Source organism: Carassius carassius, chromosome 20 (genome assembly GCF_963082965.1).
Source record: "Carassius carassius chromosome 20, fCarCar2.1, whole genome shotgun sequence".
Lineage (NCBI taxonomy): Eukaryota > Metazoa > Chordata > Actinopteri > Cypriniformes > Cyprinidae > Carassius > Carassius carassius.
The window spans coordinates 9,227,914-9,242,858 of NC_081774.1; the positions used below are offsets into that span (position 1 = coordinate 9,227,914).

A 14,945-nucleotide genomic window follows, 5' to 3' on the forward strand; every position below is an offset into this window, starting at 1 on the left:
CTTGTCATTTTAACCAAATAGTTTGCTTGTCTTTATTTAAATTTTTTTTACAAGTTCTTTTATAATTGTATTATTTTTCATCAACTTAAATTAAGCATTATTTTTTATCAAGGGACTGCTGAGGAAACTCGGGCCTTGATAGAGTGGCGGGCGGCCAACGAAAGGCTTTTCACCGGGAGGCGCAATTCCTCCAAAAGTTGATGGGAGTGAGTATTCATTTTGAGTGCTTGTATAATTCCCTGTATGTCTGAAGGTTTGGAGCTAGATTTGGACAGTCTTCATCCATAAAAATGAATACGTTATTGAAGTGGAATCATGTAAATCTTTATGGTTTTGTTTTGCCTATAGGCATTTTGTTCCACTTCTGGTTTGGCCATAACTGCCAAACAGGCAAAGAAAAAATTGAATAACCTAAAGATAAATACAAGGTAATCTGCCTGTTTCTCTACTTTCTGTTACTGAAAGAGGCTTACCAAGATGTGTGTAAAGACTTTCCGGTCATATTTGAAACCTAACATAGATGCATTGGCCCTTACATTTTATTTTGTAAAATGTAGTTTACTCCGTTTACATTGTTTACTCTGAGACTGTAAAAAGAATAGTTCACCCCAAAATGAACATTCTGCCATTCACCTACAATTTTAAGTTGTTTCACACCTGTATACACTATTTATTTATTCTTTTTTTTTTTTTTTTTGCTTTACACAAAGGAAGAATATTTGTAACCTAAGAGTTCTGGGGCACCACTGACATGTGTAATTTTTTGGTGCCTCAAACTGTTAGGTTACAAAAATTCTTAAGAATATCTTTCTCTGTGTAGAGCAAAAATAAAAAATGTCTAAAAGTGTGGAACAACGTGAGGTGAGAACATGACAGCATTTTGCTTTATTTCAGGAGCTTAGGGACCCACCCACAGGAAAAGGGGTAGAGGCCGGTAGTGTGACTGCTGCCACCTGGCAGTGGTACACTGCAATGGATGCTGCACTCCAGGGGCAGCACTCAGTTACTATGCCCGTAGTTGTTGCATCAAACCCACTGCCACTACAGGTGGCTCAGTCAGCACACCAGGTTCTACCCCTTCTGTGGAAGCCAGGAGTAGCCAGCAGTCAAGAAAGAGGCGACGGGACAGCCAGGCTCTTCTTGAGTTTCTAAAAGAACAGGCAGAGAGGGAAGAGGAGAAGGAGAGAGAAGCATTGGCGAGAGAAGAGGAGAGAGAGAGGGCAGCAACAGCCAGAGCAGAGACATATCTGTCTCTGTTTGAAAAACTTAATAAATTCTAAATTAATGTTGTATTTAATGATAAATGATTTTATATAGATTATTTGAATAAAAAAAAATAAAAAATGAATGTTTCAATTTCAACCCTGGCAAATCATTGTTATAGCAACAGTGTATTCTTTATATTTACAACAAAAACACAAATAATATAAAATAATGTAATATCCAATGTCTATAGTGGTATACAATTATTTACAATCATGCAGTTAAATCTCAAGAAGAACATACCAAAATTAAGAAAACGTATAAATGTATCTATACCCATCTACTTGCACATTTATTCATACCTATCTTTCTAATTAATGTCATAGCTATTTCAACTGTTTATGTTGCTCTTTTAATGAACATGACAACATCTGGAAAGGTTTACTGTCTAGATGTAGTACTGTTCAGTTAGACACCCAGGCAGTTCCACGGGAGAAGAAAGCTGCGCAGCCAGACGTCCTCGGAGATGGTTCCCTGATAGGTCCCTCTCACCCACTGCTGCATTCTCACCATCCTCGCGGTCTTCTTGTCCTTGGCTTTCCTCCTCCTCCTCCAAGAGATCACCTCCCATCACACAGATGTTGTGGAGGATACAACAGGCACCAATCACCTTTGGGGCGAACAGTGGCCTGATCTCCAGGGCCCGCAAGAAAATTGCACGCCAGTGAGTTTTTAACATCCCAATCATCGAGTATATATATCCCATCATCGAGTGCGCTCGATGATGTTCCGTGCTTGTGCATAATGCCTGTTGTATCGGGCTTCAACTTGGCCTGTTAATCAAAAATCGTGTAGAAAATGTGTAGTGTATTGCAAATTCATAACAGTAAAAATTTGGTTTATCGTGTGTGTCTGTCTGTCTGACATAAAAAAAGTGTTCTTACTTGCGACAGGCTGGCGGTATGGGGTCATGATTGCAATAGGATGCTGCAAGCAAGGGTATCCCCCATCTCCCAAAAGATAGTATCCAGCTGGTGAATACAGAGCCTGCTGGTACATTGGTGATCTGCGCAGCACAAGGGCATCGTGTACAGAGCCTGGATTGCCAATATACACATCTATAAATATGCCTTTAGCATCACAGGTGCACTGTAGAATGATGGAAGGGAAGATCTTTCTATTTATGTAGCATCTTTTTTGTGGCATTGCAGGAGGAACATTCCTGATGTGGCACCAGCAGCACAGCGGAATGCCTCATGGCCAGCAAGGTGAGCAAAGCCACCCCCCACCTCATCCATTTCCTCTGCTTTTGGAAAATGAATAATTTTGTGGAGGATGGTCATCATCTCCTCCACAACATTGTGAACAGTCCTACAAACTGTTGAAAGTGGCATGCTGAAGTCATCTGATGTGACCCTGTAGGATGCTCCACAGGCAAGCCAATAAACCGTAACAAGTACTTCAATTTCACGGCTCCATCCATGGGCTTTTTGACGGGGCAGCATCTGTACCAGCATGTTGATGCTGTTCCTGGAGAGCCTGAAAGCTGGCTTTAAATCCTCTCCAGAAAAAAACTTGACCAGGATTGGTACCTGGTCATTGATCTGTGAATACCTGCGAGTGGGACTTTGTTCCTGTTAAAATATATAGATAATATATTAAGAATGTTTTTACTTTTGTTGTATTATGTATTTGTTATATGTATTGCTTTTAAAAAGTTGTTACTATATGTACTGTCGTTGCATTGTATTTATTATATTTTTGGATTTAATATAAGCTATATACTCAGTTGTTTTAAGGATTTTGTCTCAAATTTACTAAAATCTGCCATAATTAAATCTCCCTCTAACATTTGCTCTTTTCGTGAAGTATTTCTTTATACTCTATTTCGGTTTCATTCATTTATTGATAAGCTCTAGCACAACATTCATCCCAGAGTCTAAAAGTTGTAGCCTATATGATTATTATAGATATTAAATTGTCCTGTTTGTGTTAATGCAGTAATATGATGTGCACCTAGCTATATAAAGATGATAAACTATAAACTTATTTGAGCACCACAAAGACAAATACAAGGTGTGTGAAGTGTAAGCTAGTTAATTTAAATGTTATCAACTGTCAAACCTATTGTACTTGTCAGTTTATTTGGTATACTGAAAAATCTAATGTAGTCTCATTACATCCCTGCAATAGTTTACATAACTTTTTGTGAGATAGTACTTTGTAGTCTGTAAATAGGGTGCCTATATGATACATTATAATACATTTTTATTATGACTTTTCATTTGGATATACCTAACTAAGTCCACATAAGTATATGGGCAGTTTATGAAGAAAGAATAATTAGAAAAACATACAATGCTAGAGAGACATGCTAATATGGCACCTCTCTTCGCCATCCTCCGCTGCATCCTGGCTTTTCTTTGAAGGATTCGTCTCCTCCGTTCGGCAGCCTCCTCTTCAGCATCTTGATAAATAGCAATTGCAATGGCAATCCTAAGCTGTTCCATTTTGATTTACACTTATTTACAATTGATTTACACCTTTCAACCGTTTTTCCCGCTTTTTTATTTAAATTGTAGCTGAGTGGGTTTATTGCTAGATTGTTCTTAATGAAAAGAGGCAGTTGTTTCCACATATTTTATTTATTTTGAACGACGTAAATATAATCACAGTATTGATGTTACCTGAACCACATATTAATGTTTAATAGTTTTTAAAATAAAAAAGAGACAGTCGTTTAATATTATATTCAATTTCATTATAAATATAAAGTGAAAATAATCAGAGTAGGTACATATTAGTTTTTTAATACTAATATATTTAATATATTGAAAATAAAAAAGAAGTTAATTCAAGTAAAACATGCATGCTGAGTGAAGCTATCAAGTACGCTGCCGTTCCATTTGTAGAATGACTGGACTCGCGTCCTCCCGTCCTCGAGAGTTCGTTCTTCTGAGTCCAACTTGGCATGTCCAAACTCGGAAGGACGGAAGTCCAGACTCTGCGAACTTGGTATTGAGAAATGCCCTGACTGTCTGTTGTTGGTCTCAAGTTCGGTGTCTATTCCCGCAGTTCCCCTGGCTGTAAGCCAAAACGTGATTGGTTGAAGCGATAACGTGCTACGATTGGTCAGCTCAATGTGGCCGTTATTTGATTGGCTTGAGTAAACGGTGGGTGGAGTCCACTTATTTGTGGATTTATCTGCATGTCGACGCTAGAAGTGTTTCAAATCCACAAATGCACAGGAACCGATCCACAAATGCGTGCAGTGATTTACAAATGCACAGACAGCGGTTCACAAATAAATACCAGGTAGAGTTGTGTTTGTGACATTAAACACATTTGTAAATATATATATTTTTATTTGCAAATCTGATTTTATTTATTTGTGAGTTTTAAATTTTTTTGTGAAACTCTTTATATTAATTTGTGAATTTGATATATTTTTGTGAATCTCGTTACATTTATTTGTGGATCATAATCTATTTATTTGGAATAATGCAACAATTCTAACCCCATATACTGAAGCCATTTTGTCCTAGACATATGTTGCGTATATTTGAATTGACATTAGGATTAGTAAATGATGACAAAATCTTATTTTAGGGAGTTACTATTGTGTGCATGCTTGTTCTGAACTTCATGATTCAGAAATGCATTGGAGTAGAATTAGAGCTGTGCTGTGTTTGCAAGTGTGGAAGAGCACACAGTGTTATTCCTTTGCAGATTGGCCAGAGCTGACCACTGGGAGAGACTGGTGCCTTCTGAACAGCTGGGGATAGAGGGTCACTGACAGGGCCATCTTACCTCCAAATGCAGCTCTTTCCTTTCATCTCCTCCCTTTCATTTTCCCTCATCCCTCCCTGCCGTTCATCACACCAACGCTAATGATGCATGCTGGGTAATTAACGTTTAAATTAAGTTGAGCATTTGCATGGCATTCTGGCTTGAAGACTGGCATGCTCCTTCAGAAGCCACAGAAAAAGAAAGCTGAATCTCGCGAAACAAAGGACTAAGACAGATCTAACAGCTGTGGTCCACTTTGTGAAGTGTTTTCAATGTTCCACTTTGCTCCCTGAACGACGGCATTGATGCAAAAAGAGAATGCCTTTGCTTTCCCCCAAGCTTGATGTTCTTAGGTCGCAGCACGAAATCCTAAGTTATGCATCTATTCCAGATCAGCAACCCAATTTATTTAGCTCTGGGATAACGCTGTGCCTTCTCTGAAAAGGCCAGCATAAATCTCAGCCTGCTTTTACAGACCTACCCTTATTTGTCACTGCTGTCTTTCTGCTTTATCCTTTTCTTGTGTGCTCCAGCATGCTGAAGCTAAACTCTGAATCACTTTTTCTCTCTAAGACTCTGAGTTTTAGAAATGCTCTCCAATTCTCAGACACAATAACACACAACATCAAAACAAGCTGAAAGTTCATAAAAGCAGTCAAGCTCTACATGTTACGAAATCCATCTGGTTTAGCAGCGCACTAACAATGCCAAGGTCATTGCTTTGGTTCACAAACACACGTAATGAAAAAATGTATACTGTTAATATGCAAACATACAAGTAAAGAGAGTACAAGCAACCTTGTGTGCAGATTGAGATTCACAAAACATGAATAGTGTAATTCAACTCATTCTCTGATGTACTGAAACTGACATTGTAATATGGTGATGTGATTACGTCTTGAACTGTTTTGCATTGAATAAGCCAGACCGCTAGCAAATTCAATGATACAATAGCATTCTGATGTAATTTTGATGAAATCCCTCTTTTTTTGGAGCAGCAGAGTTTTGAAGGCAGTCTGCCAGACATATCACAAGATTTGGAAGGTTTGCAAATGTCATATCATACCTATGAAAGTGTTGAGTCATAATGTGGATGGCTTAGATTTAATGATTGGTTTATATTTGCGATTCTGCCTCAAATTTCTATTAAATTCCTTCTCTTTGAAAGCCATACTTACCTTGTGCAGCTCTTCATGCATAAAGGAGTTGAATTTTCAACTTGTTTTTCCTTCACAGTCAAAATTTTATGGAGTGCTAGAATCCAGAAAATTTATATGCAAATATTCAAGGTTCTGATTCCCTGATTCACCAATCTGTTACACTGGAAGAGCCCAATCTCAAGCAAGGAGTTACTTCTAAGGAAAGTAAATCAGGGCACGCAGGTAGGCCTACTGACAGATATTCCACTTGTGTGCTGACAAATAATTGAACTGTTCCATATTCATCACTGCCCCAGAGACACAATTAGATCTTTTATCTCAATGTTTGTGTTCCTACAAACACATTAGCAGCTTTTTCCATGGGAGCGACGGAAAATCCTGCTTTATGCTCTGGAAGCGTTAAGGACTATGTAACCACTGAAAACCTCATTAAGCCTTATGGACAAGATTAAGAAAAATGCAGCTGCTACGAGCATTGTACATTAAACTAATCAAGCAGATAGATCACTAGAAATGTACCATAAAGGTCAGTGAAATATTGATGAGGGGAAATGGCTATATTGAAACTCGTGCTTGGAAAAATCATAGGCTCTGTTATAGGTTAGTGATTTAGAAAAGCATCACTATTATTTTTATTTTTTATTCATCCAGAACTACAGCACATAACTCACTGTGCAACTGTCTGTACTAAAGCCATGAATGATAGCTTTTTGAGGATAAGTGATCTATGACTTTTATTAAAGATTGGATGCACTATGTACAGTATGCCTGCATGGTGACAAAACAGCCCAAAAAAATTCCCTTAGACTAAAATTGAAAAGGAGTCAGAGGGTTCATACTTCCATATCAAAATGTCAGAGAAACCTAAGGGAGACTCAAACCAGCAAGAAAACATTCTGAAATAGAAACTTCATAGACACACCCTAGCAACCATCCAGAATACCTTATCAACCAAGGAGAAATACACCTTTACAAAATGTCTTTTAGGGCCACTAAAGCACCTGCCATCTCAAAACTCCATATATTATTTTTTTTAAAACATGCGGGCAGGTTCTTTAGACGTACCATGGAAAATTTCAAGAAATCTGGGAAGATTATTCTTATTGCAACAAAAACATCCAGATTTATCTCAAAATCACTTCTTAACTAGATGCAACACTCAACGCCTTGCTCAGCAGACACTTATGATTTCATTCATTTAGGCGTCCTAAAAGTAGGGTTACCATGCATGTTAAACTCATACTGATGGAACAAATAAAAGAATGCTCGAAAAACAAAAACAAGCTATCAACTCCTAATGGATGAATGTGTACTCGATAAGGAACCTGAAATGACACTCTCTGCCTTTCATTGCCAGCCTGCATGATCCAATCTGACTGTAATTTATCACATATCATCTAAAGCATTCCACTTGTGTACTAACAAATAACTGAGCTGCTCCATATTCATCACTACCCCAGGGACACACTTAGATCTCTTATCTCAATGTTTGTGCTCCCAAAACACATTAACAGATTTTTTTTCCATGGGAGAAATTTAAAATCTAATGTTATATGGTCTTTAAGTCATATACACCAAGCAGTCATCATTGAATAGAACAGATAACATGACTGTAGAAATGCGCATTAAAGGTCAATGAAATATCGATGAAAATAGCTATATTACGGTCATGCTGAGAAACCGTAAATACATGATTCGCAATCTTTATGGTTCCTATAGCAATGAAAACATTCAAATTGTTCAAGATGCTGATGATCTCGTTGACGTGTCCTAAAATTAGGATCATCGTTAAGGAAACGGGGAAAGAAAGAAAAACTTGTTCTACGTAAGGACATATTGCCAACCTGATTTAAGACAATCTCAGACTGTCACTGACGCTGTGATTTCTGCAAACTGATAATTGATAATATGTGATCCGAGACACTGATCTAAGTGACTGACCGCTCCAGGCGTTTCTTCTCGTGTTGTGACATTCCAAGTTGTCCGATCTGCCTTACCTTTCCCAGCCAGGATGCAGCACTGCCCGGAGAGCACCAGGAAAATCATCGCTGTTATCACGCACATCTTTATGATGAGCCCAACACCTCGACCAGAACGCGATGACCTAATTCTTCCTCTGTTAATCTGAACAAACACCACTCTCTGGCTTTATCTGTCCTTGAACGACGGTGAACTGAAGTCTCGCTAGTGAACTCCCAGCAGCGCGAGACGTGGTCCGAGCGCACGAGGTAACGCGGTCTGTGTGTCTGCGCGTTGCGCGAGTTAAACGCTCAGGATCTGGCTGCTACGTCACTCCCCGAGCAATTAATCTTCCCCTATGATAAGGCATTAATTTACGCCCTTTCTAAACGATATTCTGGTAAATGATTTATTTGATATGTTCATGTTTTGAATGTGATATTAGGAATTGATTTACATTTGTGTTACTGGTCGTTTTTGAACTATTTCCCTCTCTTTATTTTCTCAGACTTTGGAAGCCTAGTATAAATACACAGTATGTAATTTTGTACAAATATCCTTCTCATTTATTATTGATATTATCATTATCTTAATCCAGTGACAAGACTTCTCCCAAGGTGGGCAGCTGCTGTCCTGTGCCTTCTGGGCACATTAAAAATTAATAACAATAACAAAAACAGCAAGCAGTGCTGCATGGGTTTTTTTTCTTTATGGATCATAATCATTTTTGCATTACATTGCATATGGTAAAATTATGCCAAAATGTTCTAAAGTAGTTGTAAATCATATGATGTACAAACCTTTCATACACTATAAAAAAAAAAAAAAAATTAAAAATCATACACAAATGTTATTCACCACTTTATGACGTTATTTATAACTATTGATGATGCAAATACACATATTTTTATAAGTTATTAAACTTTTTATTTGGTTAACTGTAAGTTACCACATCATATACAGTGATTTTTTTAAATACATTTTAACATTTTACTGTAAAGTCTTTTTTTTAATTATTATTATTATTATTTTTTGCCAGTAGTCACAACTTTTTCTCCCAGTCCCTTTGTCACATTTTCATTTTTGTATAGTTTTTTGTTAATTATAGTGTTTTACAATTTATTATGTTTAGTCAGTATTTAATGCATTATTTTAGTGTCCTGAATTACCCCAATGGTGTTTTTGTGTTTTACCACCTTTATAGTTATGTTGGTTATCCGTATTTTTAGGAACATACACAAGCTAATTGAAGTGTTCCTATTATTCTGGTGTAACTTACAGACAGACAACAGCTTACTGGACATTAAAGGCTGTAAAAGTAGTAAAATTCTCACGCTGTTTGTTCACGCTTGGAATTTAGCTGAATTTCTTATGATTATGTTGCGTTTTGAAAAGTCACACTGATTTGAAATGCAGTTTTTTGAGCTGCGTTAATCCATTTTCGGTAAGACCATTTTCAATCCATATTAATTTATCTTTTTTTCATGGTTGTCCCTGAAAAATACCTCTCAGTTTCCTCCCATGCATTAACCAAATGTGTACTAAATCCTCATTTTCCTGTAAAAACTGACATTTCACATGCAGAGTGTATTCTGAAGATCAAACATTTTAATTTCTGATGGCGGCTCATGCCCTACCTAAGATTTCCCCTCAGATGGAGTGAGATTTGTCAGCTGAGGAAAAAAAAAAAAAAAGTGTGTGGACTGTGGACTTCCCATGTGCCCAGGATGACTAGGAAAGCTTTTAATGAGCGTTCAGCCATGAACTGAAGGTCTTCTCATTTCCACCTACTCTCTTGAGAGCACTATATTTCAATTCAAGGTATAAAAACACTGTAAATAACAAATTCGTGTACATAGATAAATGTATGTAAAAAATTTAGACTTTGGAAAGTATGATATAGGGAATGCAGAAAATGTAATTATGCATTGATTAATATCTGATATAGACTGCGTTATGTAAATATGGCAATGCAATTCTTGAAGATGCAGTTTCATCACAATGGAGAAAGAAAACTTTCAGAAATCCATTTAAGATTCTAACCCACCACCCATTATATCGCTCATTTTATTTCCTATTTTTTCTTAGTTAAATGTCAATTTCGCAGAAGCCAGAGGGAATTTCTGATAATCGTTTTAGTTGCTTGAAAAAAAATGAGGTGGTTTAAAATGCCATATTATTTCCCCAGTCTTCCTGAAACCTAATTTACCTGCAGAGCTGATAGATTGGAAAAACCATTTGCGCTCATTCATTCCAATTGTTTGGCTTGTTGCATTTCAGAGGTTGCATTCTGCTCAGTAAATTTGCTTTAGGTGAAAGCTTCTCCACTCTTTTAACAACGCATCTGCAAGTCTAAACATCCAACGCAGAGCAGACATGAGAGGAAAGAGCCGAGCTCTCCGTGAGAGGAACCTGCTCATGCTGATGCCTGAATCAGGTTAGCTGCCAGTGTATTATAGATGATGTATACAGTCTTGCTGAGGTTTTGCAGAAATCCACCTTTTCGGATTGCGATCTTTAATTACTCCCCTTGCAGGTTCTTAATGCATCAACAGAAGCAACAACACTGTATGGTCACTTTGTGTACTGTTCTTGTTCAAAGCTTTGCTTTTAAAGCGATAAGGCTAGCACCAGCCATAAAGATTATGCCAATAATAACTTATGACTTTACAAAAAGGGAGACAGTTATAAGGTAAAACTTGAACTTTATCAATGAACTAAATGTGATTAACTGATAAGGTTTCTTAATTCTCATTGTTATCTGTAGTACATTCGTAGGAGGAAAGGAAGAGGACAAGGGGTCGGAAAGACTGCTGACCAGTTTTTAATAATAAAACAAAAAGCAATCTTTACAAACACCAACGGTGACTTTTATTATGACACTAGCGCGCATACTATTACCAAACGCTTCCGGGTAACTCCTTCCGGTTCCAATCAGCAGTCCGTCTCTCTCTCGACTGCTTCTGTCTCTCCTGGCGTTTTATACTCTCTCCACGCCAATTACTGAAACAAGAAACAGATGTTGATCGTTTCCGCCCAAACCACTCACTTACCGTTCGTCTCCTGATTCTCTCTCCCGCTGCCGACTTCGCTAAACCACGCCCCCCCCCCCTGCCACATACCCCCACCGCCTGACTCAGGCTGGGGAGCCATCCGGTCTGCAGCCCCCCCTCCCATTTCTGGGGAGGAAGGCAAGGCATCTGATAGCAAGGCACTCTTTCTCTATGGTGCTGTACTTAGCCTCTCTCTTCGAGAGCTTCCGGCTAATGTACAGCACAGGCCGTTCCTCCCCCTCTATCCCCTGCGACAGGACTGCACCCAGCCCCCTGTCCGATGCGTCCGTCTGCAACAGAAAAGGGAGAGAAAAATTAGGAGAGTGGAACAACGGCCCGCCACACAGGGCAGCCTTTACCTGGATGAAGGCCTCCTGACACGGCTCCGTCCACTGGACCGTATCTGGCACCTCCTTTTTAGTAAGGTCAGTCAAAGGGCTGGTGAGGTCCGAATAATTAGGAAAAAAACGTCTATAATATCCCGCCAGCCCCAAGAACTGCCTTACCTCCTTTTTGGTCTTGGGACGTGGACAGGTCGCAATAGCGGCTGTCTTGTCAATTTGGGGACGCACCTGTCCATGCCCCAAGTGGAAGCCCAGATACCTTACTTCCACACGCCCAATCGCACACTTCTTTGGGTTGGCCGTGATTCCAGCCCCCCTCAGCGATCTCAGGACAGCCCTCAGATGCTGCATATGCCGCTGCCAATCATTACTAAATATAATGATATCATCTAGGTAGGCAGCCGCATATGCAGCATGGGGCCGCAGAATCTTATCCATGAGGCGCTGAAAGGTAGCCGGTGCCCCGAACAACCCAAATGGAAGGGTAACAAACTGGTGTAATCCAAACGGCGTCGTGAAAGTGGTCTTTTCTTTGGATAATGGAGACAAGGGGATCTGCCAATAACCCTTCGTTAAGTCCAATGTCAAATAAAAACGAGCCGAGCCTAGCCGATCAAGCAACTCGTCAACCCGCACCATTGGATACGCGTCGAATTTCGACACAGCATTCACCTTGCGGTAATCCACACAGAACCGGACTGAGCCTTCCGTTTTTCTGAACTAAAACTATCGCGCTCGCCCAGTTACTATTGGATTCTTCTATTACCCCCATGTTGAGCATTGCACCTAATTCAGCCTGAACTACCTTTTTCTTGTGCTCAAGTAAGCGATACGGCCGGTTGCGAACTACCACGCCCGGCTCCGTCTCGATATGGTGCTGAATGAGGTTGGTACAGCCCGGTAGGGGCGAGAACACGTCAGCAAATTCTGCCTGTAATTTCGTTAGATCAGTGAGTTGGGACGGCGAGAGGTGATCTCCTCCTGGGGCCAGGGCAAGGGATTGTGGTTTGACATTCGCCTTTGGCCCGAGATCATCCTCTCCGCCAATCACCGTTGCCAACATCACTGATTCCGCCTCATTCCATTTTTTGAGGAGGTTGAGGTGGTAGATCTGACATGCCCCATTCCTATCTGACCGTATTACCTCATAATCGAGATCTCCGACTTGTCGTGTGACCTCAAATGGTCCCTGCCACTTAGCCAATAACTTAGAGCTCGACGTGGGGAGTAATACAAGTACTTTGTATTACTACTTGTAGTAATACAAGTACTGGGCTTGTAACAAATTCTCCATTGATAGCCGCCCCAAAGTGTGGAGTTTTGTTCTCAAGTCCAGCACATACTGAATTTCGTTTTTGCCCTGAGATGGCCCCTCTTCCCAAGTTTCTCTCAGTACATCCAGCACCCCTCGAGGCTGGCGTCCGTAGAGAAGCTCGAAGGGGGAAAACCACGTGGAGGCTTGTGGGACCTCTCGCACAGCGAATAACAAGGGTTTTAGCCACTTATCCCAATTCTTGGCGTCTTCTTGAACGAATTTCCGGATCATGGATTTAAGCGTGCGATTAAATGGTTCGACCAGGCCATTGGTCTGTGGGTGATAAACACTAGTTCGAATCGATTTAATGCCCAATAATCCGAACAGTTCGCATAGCGTACGTGACATAAACGCCGTGCCCTGATCGGTGAGGATCTCTTTCGGAACCCCCACCCGGGAGATTAGACGAAACAGGGCATCCGCAACACTTTTAGCGGAAATGTTGCAGAGGGCCACTGCTTCAGGATATCGTGTTGCATAGTCAACTATGAATAATGCAAAGCGATTTTGCCCGATGAGGTCCATACCAATTCTCTCAAAAGCATGTTTTAATGTCTCGTCCTGAGACAGAGGAAAGTCATCACGCTCCGAGAGAATAAGTCTCCCGATTTTGCTCGGTTCCCCTGAAGCACCACAAGGTCGATGATGTGTTCCACGTCACTTCCCTCGGCCAGCAGCCACTGCAGCAGGAGTCCCGGAGCTGCTGGGCCATCGCGAAGGGCCGACCGGATTCCCCCAGGTCCAGTGAATGGAACCGCTGGCGATGCTGCTCTGGGGTCCAGCCGACCCGCTGAATGATATCCCTCTTCAGATCGTCGAAGACCAAGAGGTTCACCACCGGTAGCTGTTGTGCGGCCACCTGGGACTCGCCCGAGAGCAGGGGGATCAGCCGTACTGGCCATTGGTCGCGGGGCCAGCAGCACGCTTCCATCTCAGTCGATCCAGATCCGGAACCTCTTGCGGTCGTCCTGCTGAGCTTGTAGGATGGCGTGGAACTGCTGCTCCTGATCAGTTCACAAGTCCAGCAGGGCCTGATGTTGCTCTTGGTGCAGGGCCGCGAGGGATGAGATGACATCCGCAAATGGCGTGGAGGACGGGCTCTGCATGGCAGCGGCACTCCTTCTTCCTTTACCGGGTTTTCGGCACCAGTGAAGTACGTTCATAGGAGGAAAGGAAGAGGACAAGGGGTCGGATGGACTGCTGACAAGTTTTTAATAGTAAAACAAAAAGTAATCTTTACAAACACCAACAGTGATTTTTATTATGACACTAGCGCGCACACTATCGCCAAACGCTTCCGGGTAACTCCTTCCGGTTCCAGTCAGCAGTCCGTCTCTCTCTCGACTGCTTCTGTCTCTCCTGGCGTTTTATACTCTCTCCACGCCAATTACTGAAACAAGAAACAGGTGTTGATCGTTTCCGCCCAAACCACTCACTTACCGTTCGTCTCCTGATTCTCTCTCCCGACTTCGCTAAACCACGCCCCCCCTGCCACATAATCATTCGCCTGGGTATGTTCCAAACATTCTAAGAGTTTTACTCTTTTTTTTTATATGTAGTATTGATCATTATATGCATATATGATACAGCCTAAACACCCAGCATTTCAAAATACAAAATTAATATTGGATTACTTACAGAGGACACAATATTGCCAGTTACTTTCACAGCGCGGTAGAGACGGCGCCGTGGAAAGAGCAAGGTCTGGGTCCAAGTGCAGGGAAGAGACACTTTATTACAAATGAGAACTAAAAGGCCAACACGGCAAAAACAAAACAGAAACAACCACAGGGAACAAGCCGAAATAACACAAGCACTAGAAACATACGTAATACAACTAACATACAATAATCCAGGCAGGCAGAGTGGTGTGTGAGACAAAACTATATACTAGTGAACAAATGGGGAACAGCTGTGTGAGTGTAAGTGAGTGAGTGGATGCAACAGGTGTACAGAGTGAACCAGGTGTATAGTGTTACGGTGAATGAGTCCGGGAGATGGGGAAGTGGCGCCCTCTGGTGGTGAGAGGGAGGAACACCGGGTCCGGACTCATGACAGTTACTTTGATTGTGTTTCTCTTCAAACAAATGTTTCCTTCCTGAATGTGTGAACAAATTAACGA

At 40.9% G+C, this 14,945-nt stretch overlaps 1 protein-coding gene across 1 annotated transcript in view; it reads right to left on the minus strand.

Moving 5' to 3' along the window:
- The window catches only part of LOC132096236 (calsyntenin-2), a 233,853-nt gene extending 225,442 nt beyond the window's left edge, over positions 1-8,411 (minus strand). Inside the window, exon 1 of the mRNA XM_059501483.1 lies at positions 8,150-8,411. Coding sequence (XP_059357466.1) covers positions 8,150-8,216 — 67 coding nt within the window. The 5' untranslated portion in view covers positions 8,217-8,411. The remainder of the gene's footprint in view (positions 1-8,149) is intronic.
- Between the last annotated feature and the right edge of the window lie 6,534 nt (positions 8,412-14,945).